Here is a 12,622-nt window from a genome sequence, read left to right as displayed (position 1 = left end):
AAAACTTCGGAAGATCGCAACGCGCCATGATGAGAACCTTCGCACCCAGTATGCAAGCATGTCTTGGCTTGAAGACAACACTGCCATCCCGGAAACAATACCCGCATACTGATGCCATATAGAGACAAGGTTGGTACAGAAGATAATCTCCTCTTCAGACCAAACAAACTGGTCATTCCCAACAGCACGAGGAACTGTGTCATGGACCTCCTGCAAGCAGCGCAGAGGGGAACAAAAAACGTGTAACGACGTACCAGAGACATATCAATTTTTCGCTGGGTATGTCGGCAGATATCCAAGAGAAACCCAAGAGGTGCACGCTTTGCGGAAAATTAACATAGGTCCAAGAACTAAGAACCACCCATGATGAGCCACAATATATCAGAATCACCCTGGCAAACTGTTGATATATATAGCTTTTACACCAAACAGGAGAGGAGTATGTGATGATTGTTAATAACTACTCATTTTGTTTTGAAGTGCGATACTTGAAGCATAGAATGACAGAAGTTGTCGTAAAGTTGTGCCAAAAGGCCTTCACCACCCATGGTCTTGCCCCCAAGCTGGTGAGTGACAATGGGCCTTCATTTAACAGCTATAAGTTGTTGCAATACATGTTGCGACATTGTTACCGCAACATCAGTTCCCCACTACCCCCGTTGAAATGGAATGACGGTAAGCGCCGTACAGGAGGCAAAAAAGCTGCTGAGCAAGGTGCCCTATGATGTGGCAGAGTTCTTCTGTTCCCCACTGGAGGGGAGAAACATACTAAGAGACAAGCTCCTTCAGCCTCCAGTTCAATGCCTGATGGGATAGAAGGACGAGAATACAGCTACCCCCCCACCACAAGCTCCTGGATGCCACCACCCCAGCAGGTGACAGCAACACATAAGGATACTCTTATGGTCTCTCCGTTGGACAGCAAGACCTCGGAGTGGTCACCAGCCGTCGTCCCCAGCACCCAGAACCTACAATGTGGCTAACAAGGATGGCCAACAGCTCATTGCAAGCGAAGGCATCTTTGCACCCACAACTCCCCAACAGAGACAAAGATGCCACACTCCCAGCATGAGAAGTATGAGACAGTGCCGAAAAAGCCATGACGCAAAGTAGAGTGCGAGCAAAGTTCTCTTCGGTAACAAAGGGAGGTGTAGCCAGCGTCATCATCACCATCATCAAGATGATGACAATGACATTGCAGCTTTTTCCCTTTAAAATGGGCAGGCTCAAACCAAGTTTGTGTTTAAGACTGGGACCTTATGAGTCTGAATGGCCCCTGAGGTAAACTTTCTTCCACCAGTCCTTTAGTTTTTCCTTGGTGGCCTCTACAGTGGGCCTGTGCAGTCTGCTGGAGATCACTTTTGACTTGATAGTAGGGCTGGCTACCTGTACTCCTCTCTCTGTTTCATTGGGTTGCTGAGGTTGTCCCTTTGGTATAAGGAAGTCCAACATCTCGGTGAGTGCCATGGACTTCCACAAATGTGAGCCATTATCCTGTAGCCGAATAGGCTGGAGATTTGCATAATCTAGAACGACGTGTGCCACAGTATCGTTGCAGGACCTGTGTGCCCTGCACAGTCGTGGTAAGTGACGTAAAACTGCCGTCCATGTCGCAGCGTCCGGAGGGCAACCCTGATCCCGGAAGATCATGCACTTTACCTGGCGTTGTCACAAGTAAAGCTCGCCAAGAGAGCATCTTTATCTCTTGGTGATCGTAGCGTAATGTTGCGCTTACGCACGCGCGGACCACAAGCACAAACCCATTCATGCGCTTCGGCCGGTGTAGGCTATGGGGTGGCCCCCGGGACCAACTCACCAAGGGCCCTTCCCTGGACCAGGCAGGCACTGAGCAGGGGCAGGTCGTGCAGGGCCGTGAGGGCGTCGTGCATGAGGGCGGCCATCTGGGCCCCCTGCTCGGGCGAGTCCAGGGCTCGCATCATGTCCAGGTCCCCTCCCGAGCAGAAAAGGTCCCCCTCGCTCAGCACCAGCAGTGCCCTGCCCAGGGGCCAGGCCTCCAGCTCCGCCACCGCGTCGTGCAGTGCCACCATCATCTCCCCTGCGCGTCCGGACGGGCGTCCCGTGGTTGCCCCTAGGGCCTCTTCTCAAAGGGGCACTGAAGTGGGCTCCGAGATTGTTTCTTCATAGCATTCAATCTATGTGCCCATAAGTATCGTTGAAAGTCGAGAATTACAATCGTGCATAGCTTCTTTAACGTGAAACATTCTTTGGCTAGGTGTATGGCATTTCGTGAAGCCCAAAAGCAAAGACTGCATAAAAGCGTGGCCGCGAGGCTCGACACTGACTGCTTGACGGGTGAGAGAGGAGGAGTAAGGTGCTCAACACTGATTGGTTAACGGGGAAATCATGTTACCAGAGAGGTAAGTGAGGAGCTCGACCAGCTACGCGCATTGAGGGAGAGGGGCTCGAGAGTATGGAATGCTCTGAAGGATCGCCAGCCCGATTAGTGGTAGTATCACTTCATTCTAGGAACAACTATCAAGTGTACACGTGGTACGTGTTAGACTATCTTATCAAGAGTGCCAAGAACAAAGGCGTCTGGCATCTGGAAACTCAGAGCATCGCCAAACGTTTGTGATGCTAGAATGTTTCCCATAAATATTTGCCATAAATATTTTCCACTATAAATGCCACCAAACATAACAAAATAAAATTTTTCTGAAGTTTATATCACAAGTGCTTTGCTACGTTTGGGTGTGCTTTAATTAGGAATAAAGGCCCTCCGTGACGGTGATTTTGCGTCATCTACGATGCTTAGGTCAACTAGATTGAGTTTGTGCCATAAAAAAAAAACCCGGAATCCACTTTAGTGCTTTAGCTTTAAGTGTAGCCTCGGAGTATCGACACTCCATTCGACAGCTGCCTCCATTTTGTTGTCTGAAACAAAGCGGGTGCAATTGGCTATAGTCACAACTCAAGCTTTGGACGCAGCATAGGCAAGCTCTGGTGATATCGCTTTGCTCCGTCGTGTTTTTTCTGGGGGATGGAAAAGCACTTCCTGTGATCTTCAGATAACTGCCAACAATGACTCTAAGTAACAAGGTGACTCAAGTGTGGTTACTTTGAAGCGTAGCTTATCTCTTCAACTATTTTGTGCTACATTGTCGAGGCTAGCATAGCTTCCGCAACGCTCCAACTCTGTCAAAGCTATACTCCGTTTCACGATAACTAGGCAAACTGGGGAGGCTGCAGCCCCCATGGACCAATAAGGGCGCCAGAGCAAGGCACGTGATAACACTCCATGGTTGAGGCCACCGAGGCCTCGTTACCGCCACAGCAACAGAGCCCTCCACAACAAAAAGTAGTTCTTGGCTGCTGCTTCTTTTAAAGACAATTGAACTCGCGCAATTCTATCTATAACTAGATGACATGAAGAATAAAGAATAAATAATCACAAATTTATGAGTTTCAATTACATTTAAACCAAAAAAGTGATGCCATATCCGTATCCACTCAATTGTTTTCGCCTTGTAGTGCCGTGGCCATTGGCAATCACAACTGTGTAATTGACTGTTTCCTCTTTAAACATTGCACTGTGCCCTGGCACTAGCAACCGTCACAGATTCGTGGCTAAATTGAGCGTATGGTTGTGTCATGAACTGCTTCCGAAGTGCTCGCTATTTTAGCGGGTGGAAATGTTGCTGCGGTGGACGTTCATCCGAAGTTGGTTTGTTTCGGAGCAGACAATTTTTGGCAAGCAGACAACAACCGGTCCCTCTGGGCCTCACGCCTCGCATTTGTTGCAATGACACAAATGCTTCCGTGACATCAGGTCATGTGCCTCGCTCCGATGCTCTTATTGGGTCGCAGAGCCCCAGCTTCCACAGTTCGCCAAGTTATTGTGAAACGGAGTATAGTAGCACGAGTTCAAGTGAATGAGATGCAAGAAGAAAGCTACACGCTCTCGCGGTGGTGGTGCTTGGCTGTGGCACTGTGGAAGCTATGCTAGTTTCGACAATGTGGTACAAAATAGCCAAGTACAATTGCGACCGAGGCAGCCCCCAGCGTACCTGAGAAGGAGTTGCGCTTGCCCGGGTGGCTGAAGACCAGCTCGCCGATGCCCGAAGCGTCGTCCTTGCGAAGGGATACGGAGCCGCCGCGGAAGCCCAGGAACTTGGTCCGGGTCTCTTGGGACAGTGCAGAGATGCCTCGGCGGCCCGCCGACCTCGAGCCAGCGTGCAGCCGGAGAAGCGGCATTGCGCGAGCGGCCATCCAAGTCATTGCGTCTCCGCTGTGCCGGGTGGACGGTCAGCTACCGCCGGGGCGCTGGCAGGGTCAGCTGCGCTAAGGAATTGAACTGGCTTGCCAAAACAGAGGGCGTGCTTCCTTTCACCGTTTTTACGTCGTTCAGACGGTGTGATGGGCCTTTAAAAGGACAATAGCTTTTTAACATAACACATAACGACTTGCACCCATAGGTGGTGCACTCAATATTTGAGAGTATGAAAATATGAACTCACTCGAGTCTAAAGGAAAAAATAATGTTTTTCCTTATGGATGAATTTTTTTTTACAAAATCGTCAGAGACAGCGAGCAAGTTTGCCTGCCTTTTGCACAGCTGGTACAGTTACGTCGCAGCGACGAGCTCCAATTGGAAGGAGAGTGGGTAGATGGAAAGCCTAGCCGCTTTTGCTTTTACCCACTCCACCCCTCCAATCAGAGCAGGCAAGAGCACCGTTTGCTGCTCGTACAAAGTGGCAGTGGCATTAGAATTAGCATTCGGATACGGAACGCTGGCGTCGTCTGCTAGACCTAGCTGTCTTTCCTTTTCTACAGCTTTCGAAAATCCACCTGTTTATTACGAACGAGGATTTAGCCTTCTAGAAAGGAAAAAAGAAATACCTCGAAGCAGGCACGTAGCCAGGATTTTGTTTCGGGGGAAAGGGGGGGGGGGAGGGCACCCATGACAAAATGCTGTATGAGGGGGAGGGGGGAGAGGAGGTCCCAGCGAAATGGAAGATTAAGGGGGCCCCCCCCCCCCCCCTGGCTACGTGCCTGCCTCGAAAAGTATTTTACCAAAATTTTCCAACCGATCCTTAAGAGGACACATTTGAACTCCAAAGTGCCGCTTGTATGTGAAATCACTGGTACGTCCGAGGGCAAAAAGGGCGGTGGTCGGGCACCAGATTCCGATATCTCGCAAGGTCTATTCACCGATACTTTTTGTCAAATAAACGGCCAGTTTAAAATAAACCACCGAGCAAACATACTAGTGCGAGTGTAAGGAGAGATGTTCGTCTTGGTAGAGATGCTTCAATTGGAGGCGATTTGGGTCGAATCTCCGGGTTCCGCCAAGTCTAGCCACTGACAAGGTGAGAATAGCTGGGAGGAGCTTCTGTTGCCCCGCCTCCAGTACCAGCTTCCTGTGTTCCCTGCGTCTTGTGCACCTCAAGCGCGCATGGCAGAAGGCATGGAGCATGTGCTGGAGGCCAGGTGTCCCAAACCCATTTTCACTAACTCAGTGAGTATAGACCATTCCACTAGCAAGAGCGCAGAAAGAGAAAATGCTCTCCCCCTCTCACCCCGCGCGTTGTCTGCTTTGCCGAGTGAGCTGTATTAGATGCGCGGATTTTGATACATATGCAAGTTATTGTGTCATGCTATGATTGATAAAAAGACTAATCCAGTCCAATAGCACTGTTACCTGCGTGCAAATAAAAAAGAGGAAATGGGAAAACTGTGTCAGAGTGGCTGGTCTCTCCGGCTAAAATAAGTCCAGTTGCTGTAGCTTCTTTACTATACAAAGATTGTACCTGCAGTGTACTCATTTAGCGACAATAACTAGAAGTCTAAATAAATAAATAAAAACATGCTCTCCTGATACAGTAGGCACAGCGGTTGAGGGTAGTACTGCTGGCTGACTCCACTGCTATTGAAGTAGCAGAACTAAGATACGCTAGTTGATCATTTACTGAAATAAAACAACAGAGCGCTATAGGCTGATTTTGGAGTAGCCATAAATACTCTGAGAACGCAAACCACTTTACAACGGCAGCCAGGAGCGAGGGTTCGATGTTCGGTACAGCCCACCGGTACAGCCCAAAGATGGAGAACGGCAACCTCCTGGTTTGTAGTCTGCTAGCGGAATCGGCCATGTGCCCTCTCTCTCGTTTTACCTTGCTGAACCTGCTAAACTTCCTGGATGTGTGGAGAAAGAGCTGCGGTTGAACAAAATGGCACCACCCTGAGAGTGGTAAACGGAATGGTCTATAGACCATTCCGATAAAGAGCTTCTGGCAGGCGCCATTGTCAGAGGTTGCGTGCATGGCACTTGCTTTCCTCGCATCTCAAAACCACCAACCCCAGGGTACTGGGCTGTGGAGATCGCACTTTCAACTCTGGGTACACTGGAAAGGCGTATATCTTCTGAGCAGAGTCGCTTGCAATGCATGTTGCACCTCATATATCCGTCGTTTGCGGTCGCTCAGAAAAAGAAAGGACAACTTAATTCCCTTACCGGTGCCGATTAGGGTAGCCGACTTTCCAGACTCTTTGAATTCCCTGAAAATTTCTGGTTTTCCAAGCAAACGACGACTGCAGGGGTAGAGCTTCGTCACATACGTCAACACACCACCTCTCCCGTGTGTGAACAGACGGTTTTCGGTGGGCTTGCTGTTCGCATAACATTGTGGACCAACGTGGTACTCATTATGACAAAACAGATAGAAAAAAAAAGGAAACAAATCTGGTTTTTGTCTCTCTCATTTACCCAAATAAATGCCACAGTGGACAGCCATGTCGCCGGCGGTTTCACAGGGGTAGGCATTTTCATAAGAAGGATACATTTTTCGTTCTTTATCCTTCAAAAAAAAAAAAAAAAAAAGCTTTTGTGCTGAAGTATACATTGCAATCTGTTAGAAAACGAATTTCTACGGTTCACTCAAAAAGGCCACTGCACCATCAAAATCACGCGCTACTTTACGAGAGTAGGACAAAATGGTCCCGAAAAAATTGGCCCCAGGCAAAATGTTCTGGACAAAATGGTTTCAAACGTAAAACAGGGCAAAATGGCCCAAACTGATTCGTTGACTCTTTGGGCACTCTTCCATAGTGTTAATAGACTACTACTCTGAAGCTTTATTCAATGCACGTGCAATGCATATTCTAACGTAATCAAGCTTTTCGTGATATATTTTAGACAACTAAAGGAGCCCAAAACTTAATTTTCTATTAATGCTCATGTGGCTTAATGGTTCCTATTCACATAGGTGGGAGCACTGCATAAAGTTGGAGCCCGGAAGTCACTACAGTTATGAACGCATAGACTAAAAGCGCGAGCTTGCGACACACTCTTTGCGCTTGACTGGATTTACCGGTAATAACACAAGAAAAGTAGACAAATGCCATTAGCATGTTTTCTTTTCAGCACTGCTTCAATCAACTTGTAACGTCGACTGCACTCTGACTTTAGTGAAGCATAGTATAGGTGTGGGATAAAAATAGTCGCACCTTGCGAAAGTATTTTCTTAAATTTCGAATGAGTGCAATGGAGCTACAAAAATTTTATCTACAGTCTAGGACGGTGTGAAAAAGCCCAGGCGGGACTCCGAAGACGTCCGGTGCTATCTAACAGAACAAAGCTGAGCTATCACCGAGGCTATTGTGTGAATGAGCGGTATTTCAGTGGCTGTTTGATTTTTGTCGCTACTCCCTGCTTGGAAGTCAAAGACTGCCGAGTCAACGCCGACAGCACTAGTGCTTGGTGAAATAAAATAAAAACTGCTTGACGTCATTTATTCCGCCAACTTATTATCAAACACACAAATTGATCGCTTAGCCTGCCAACCCAGTGGATTTAGCAACATTGATTTTGCCTATTGTCACGGAACGACTCTATATTCAGCAAAATCAGCATTAACTCGGCCACAGCTGCAGTGGTCAAGCGGGAAGTGAAAACAAAAAATTGAAAAACCACTAAAGCCTCAATACCGGTTGAGTGTTCTTCCGATAAATAGCACTGCAGGTCTTGTAAGCCCCCAACTAGCTTCCTTCACATCGTCCACGACTGAACATAATAGGGAGCATTCACTGGTTGCCATATTTGTGGGTGATGTTCAGAGCGCATGCTCCGAACGAGCTCACATCAATAGGCTTCTAATACCGGCACTCTTGATGGTGCGGAATGCACGTTGCAAAAGAACTGTGGAAGCTCGCCATCAGCACGCGCTCAGCAAACGCGCACACAGCTATGGCTGCCAGTGAATACTCCCTATAAATCGGACACACATATTGTGATGGTGTGTTATGGAACCACTTTTTTTTTGTCTCGTGCTGAATATGCCAAATATTTTAGGTACATTATCTGACATATAAACTACTGCGGACATTACAACATATGAGACAGCCCTCTGTGCTTTGTGGGCTTTCCTGCCAGTTTTTCAAGCATTAAATTAAACTTGATTTGGAACATATAGGTCCTATCTTTAAACTCTTCTACAATCTAAGAAATAATGAAGCTTGTGGAAACCTTAGGTGCAGCAAACCCCCAGATCATGTGTTTCAGCCAATATTGCCTGGGGGGTATACTTTGATATTATTTTTATAGTATACTTTACCCTTCTCCAAGGTTCAGCTACTGGCATGCAGTGTGTTCTATATTGGATATAATTAAAAAAAAACGTTAATGTTTTATAACCTAAGTATTCAGAAAAAATATTTTAACAATAATAATCCCTAAAGAAGGGGAACAAAAGACAAACGCAAATCTCTTAACACAGCAAGGTGACTGGTGTGCGACTGAAAAAATCCTCCTGGTCCTGGTATCGAACCAGGGACCTCTCCATTTTCAGTGGAGCGCTCTACCAACTGAGCTAATCAGGAGTTAGATGTCAGTAGAGCAAACGTTAAACGAGTTTCAACAGCTGCCACCAGTCTAACACCAACAAGGATAATTGGCATTGTTTCATGTTTGGAGCCCCTTCTCCAGAAATTATGATTGTTATTCTTGTCCAGCTAGCTTGCACCTTTGCATTAATTGCATTATCATCATACCTTAAAATGCATGCCATTCACCCTTGTTGGTGTAAGACTGATGGCAGGTGTTAAAATTTGCTTGCTCTACTGACATCCAACTCCTGGTTAGCTCAGTTGGTAGAGCGCTTCACCAAAAATGGAGAGGTCCCTAGTTTGATACCAGGACCAGGCGGATTTTTTCAGTCGCGCACCGGTCCCCTAGGCATGTTTAGAGATTTGTGTTTGTCCTTTGTCCCCATTATTCCCGTTCTCCAGGGATTACTATAGTTATTCTTGTCCAGCTCGCTTGCACTTTTGTAATTATTGCATTATCAAAAATATTTGTTTTTATTCCAATTATAGTAAGCAAACTATACTGCAAAATTTACCTGGGACAGTGTTGAGAGGCCCTGCAAGCACTTTTTTACTGGTTTTTAATTTGCACCAAACCTGAGCGCACTGACCGTAGTAACGTAATGTAACTTTTCTTTTCTCGAGTTTCGCTTTATTTTAAAAGTTATAGGCAAATTAAAATTACAAAAACAAGCAAAAAATAACCTCCCTCATGACGTCCTTGGTTGCTTGAGTGGCCGTGAACTAGAGGAGGGATAGTCAGCTCAGCGAGCACTCACAGCTGCTGCACTGCGTGTCGACGGCGTGAGAGGGCGCCACTAAAGCGTGTTCTGGATAGGCTGTATACAGCGGGCAGCCAGAGCGGCTCTCATTGCATTTGCTGCACGATTAAACACTAATTCGGCATGACACTTCATTGGCCACAAACGACAGCAAACACGGGGTAAAGACCAGTTCAGAATGGGAGCCACTTCATGCTGCCGTACCGTGAAATGGCCAAAACGCAAGACAAAGCTACTCGCTGAAGGCCTTCGGAACGCTCGGAGCCGGTCGGATCCTCCAGTCCGTAAACGAACGCAGCGCCACCGCGTACATCCGGGATCTTTCCGTGTCGGCGCCTGATCCCACTACTCTTTCCTAGGGGTGTCGCGAACTTTTGTCGAACCGGATTTTTAGGTCGAACTTTCGGGGTTCGACTGGGTCGAACCGGTTCGGCGAATCTTCAAACTTCTCACCAGATTCGACCGGTTCAACTTTGTGGACAGTGTGGCCAGACCTTGATACAAGCATGTCTAGGTTTGGAGAATTTTTTTTTATGCAGGAGGTTATTTCATTTTATTAACAGTTGCAATTAAAAGAAACCAGTTCTAATCACTAAAGAAGTTAATAACTTAATTCTTCATACACTATTAACTGAAATAACGAATCAGCGCAGCCCTTGATTCATCCCTTAGCCATCACCATCCAATCCGAAGCCAACTGGCCAGCCTGTCGTGCATGCGCACACGAGTCGCACCTCAATATAAGGTTCGTTGAAATTTCCACTAAAAGTTAGAAAAAGTCGAACCTGGTCGAACTCGAACCTCCGCCGGTTCGCGACACCCCTACTCCTTTCTAGTATGCGCCGCCTTTTCCACCGCTTGGTGGCGGGTATGTCGACGGGTCATTTCTTGTTTCTGTATTTTATAAACTGCATTTGTTTCTTTTCTGATCTAAAATACTGAACAAAAACTACTTCTATAAATAATTGAAACGGTTCGCGCCACTTATGTTTTGTATTTCGACTAAAAAGAAGCTTCTAGCGGCTCTGACCAGTAGTAAACCCGGGACCAAAGACGTCACATTTCGCACGCTTTCGGTACCGCGGGGGCGCCCCCGTCGGTGGAGGAGGTTTCCGCGTCGCCCGGTGAAAATATGATGCACTGATATTAGTCACTCTCTCTGTGCCCGCTGGTTTGCCCGAACCCCAAGAGACATGGAAACCGCAAAAAAGGTAGACGCTTAAATATGATTGCAGGGCCCCTTTAAGTAGGTTTAGAGATTGTGCACTTAATTGAAGTACATTATCTGAGTATGTACTTGTACTTTGCAAAAGTACTTTAATGTGAAACATTCTTTCGCTAGGTGTTCGGCATTTCCTGAAGCCCAAACGTGAAGCCTAGATAAAAGCGTGGCCTCAAGGCTCGACACTGATTGGTTGATGGGCAGGAGAGGAGTCGGGTACTTGATGTTGATAGGTTAACGGGGAGATCATGTTCTGGGTAGGCGAGGGGGAGCTTGACCACCTGTGTGCTCTGAGAAAGGGGGCTCGAATATGGAAGGCTCATAAAGATTGCCAGGTTTATCAGCCCAATTGTTTGTAGTATCGCTTCATTCTAGGAACGTGTAGACATATGGTATGCATTAAACTATCTGATGAAGAGCGCCATCCAGGGGTGGATTTAGAGGGGGGGTCCCGATGTCCTGACCCCCTCTTGATTTTTGCATGTGTAAAATTTAGGGCGTGAAACGAGGGAGGGGGGGGGTTCTAGACATATGGTACGCCGACCAACACCTGACCCCCCCCCCCCCCCCCCCCCCCCCCTCAGGAAATTCCTGCATCCACCCCTGGCGCCATCGAAGTGGGCGTCAGGAAACAGAGTATCGCTAAATGATTGTTATGCTGGTATTTTCTCAGGAAAGTACAACTCCCAACTTCAAAGTACATTTCTTAACTTTGTCTTGCTAAGTTTGTATTACAAAATGAAGCTTTGTAAACCCTTAAGAAATACTGGGAGGGATTCTCTACCTTCACCAGAAATGCGAGCTAACGTCACATTGCTCCGTTTGTACCAAAGGCGGCTTTCCTGCAGCATTTTGAACTCTCGCTCGGTCCTCCACGAGAAGGTTTCTTGCGGAAGCTACGAGGCTGACGTCATGCTTTTTCCATTGTGTACTTGTAACAGCTAGTCCTTTACTTTGAAAGTACATCATATTAATAGAACTTTACTTCAAGTACATTGTGCCCTGTGTACAGCTACTACGTTACTTCAAGCACATAACTTCTCATTTACTTTGTACTTCACTTGAAGCACTTTTTAGATGTACACGGTGTCACAAAAAAAAATTTACAGGGTTTTTTTTCAACGCAAAAATAAACTACACATCGCCGAACGCTCATTCTCCGCCCAAAGGTAGTGCTACAGGTCACAACCAGATGCCAAAGTTTCAGCCCGATTTGATACCTTAATCAAAAGTTACAAGTGATTTTCTGAAAATTTCAATGGGAAAATGGAGCCCATTTTTGCCCGGTGTTTGTGGAGAATAACATAGAGGATGAAAACCAGACGACACATTTCTCCAAACAGTGTAACAAACACTGTGACGTAACCAGCACGCTCCACTTCCACGAGCATTTTTGCTTGTTTTCGGTTTCTGGTGCCCACAGAGCCCCGTGTATTCGAAAACTCCGTCGGCCGCCATTTTCCCATTGAAATTTTCAGAAAATCACTTATAACTTTTGATTAAGTTATCGGATCGGGCTGAAACTTTGGCGCCTGGTTGTGACCTCTAGCGCTACCTTTGTGCGGAGAATGAGCGTTCGGCAATGCCTATAGTCGGTTACAGGTTAAGAAGGTAGCGGCAAATGCCTCTCAAAGGGAATCATATATCCCTCCGTCACCTCCGTATCCAATAGCGTCCCATCGTTTCCGTGACGTCGCGGCCAACGCGCAAGGAGGGTCTTGCCTTTTGTACATATTTGCTTTATCTTTCGACTTTGACTTAGCATTGTGGAAGCCACGAGAAGGAGATTAGAGTT

The 12,622-nt window shown here is 46.9% G+C and overlaps 1 protein-coding gene and 1 non-coding gene across 9 annotated transcripts in view; both read right to left on the bottom strand.

The window, feature by feature from the left end:
• Positions 1-12,622, bottom strand: part of LOC8040894 (ethylmalonyl-CoA decarboxylase) — a 33,912-nt gene that overhangs the window by 16,273 nt on the left and 5,017 nt on the right. For 4 of the 8 annotated variants that reach the window (XM_042286760.1, XM_042286759.1, XM_029975201.4 and 1 more), the window contains exons 2-3: positions 4,029-4,297; positions 1,817-2,056 (exon numbers count right to left, since the gene is read on the bottom strand). In XM_042286760.1, coding sequence (XP_042142694.1) covers positions 1,817-2,056; positions 4,029-4,239 — 451 coding nt within the window. In that variant the 5' untranslated portion in view covers positions 4,240-4,297. Of the gene's footprint in view, positions 1-1,816; positions 2,057-4,028; positions 4,303-6,475; positions 6,800-7,222; positions 7,366-12,622 lie in introns of those variants that run through there. The other 4 variants (XM_042286764.1, XM_042286763.1, XM_042286762.1 and 1 more) reach the window with 4 other exon arrangements.
• Positions 8,766-8,838, bottom strand: Trnaf-gaa. The gene has a single exon. It is a non-coding gene; the product is annotated as a tRNA-Phe (tRNA).

Source organism: Ixodes scapularis, unplaced genomic scaffold, assembly GCF_016920785.2.
Source record: "Ixodes scapularis isolate PalLabHiFi unplaced genomic scaffold, ASM1692078v2 PGA_scaffold8__174_contigs__length_109621045, whole genome shotgun sequence".
Lineage (NCBI taxonomy): Eukaryota > Metazoa > Arthropoda > Arachnida > Ixodida > Ixodidae > Ixodes > Ixodes scapularis.
The sequence above is the reverse complement of the archived record's forward strand: the minus strand, read 5'-3'. Positions and strand labels throughout refer to the sequence as shown.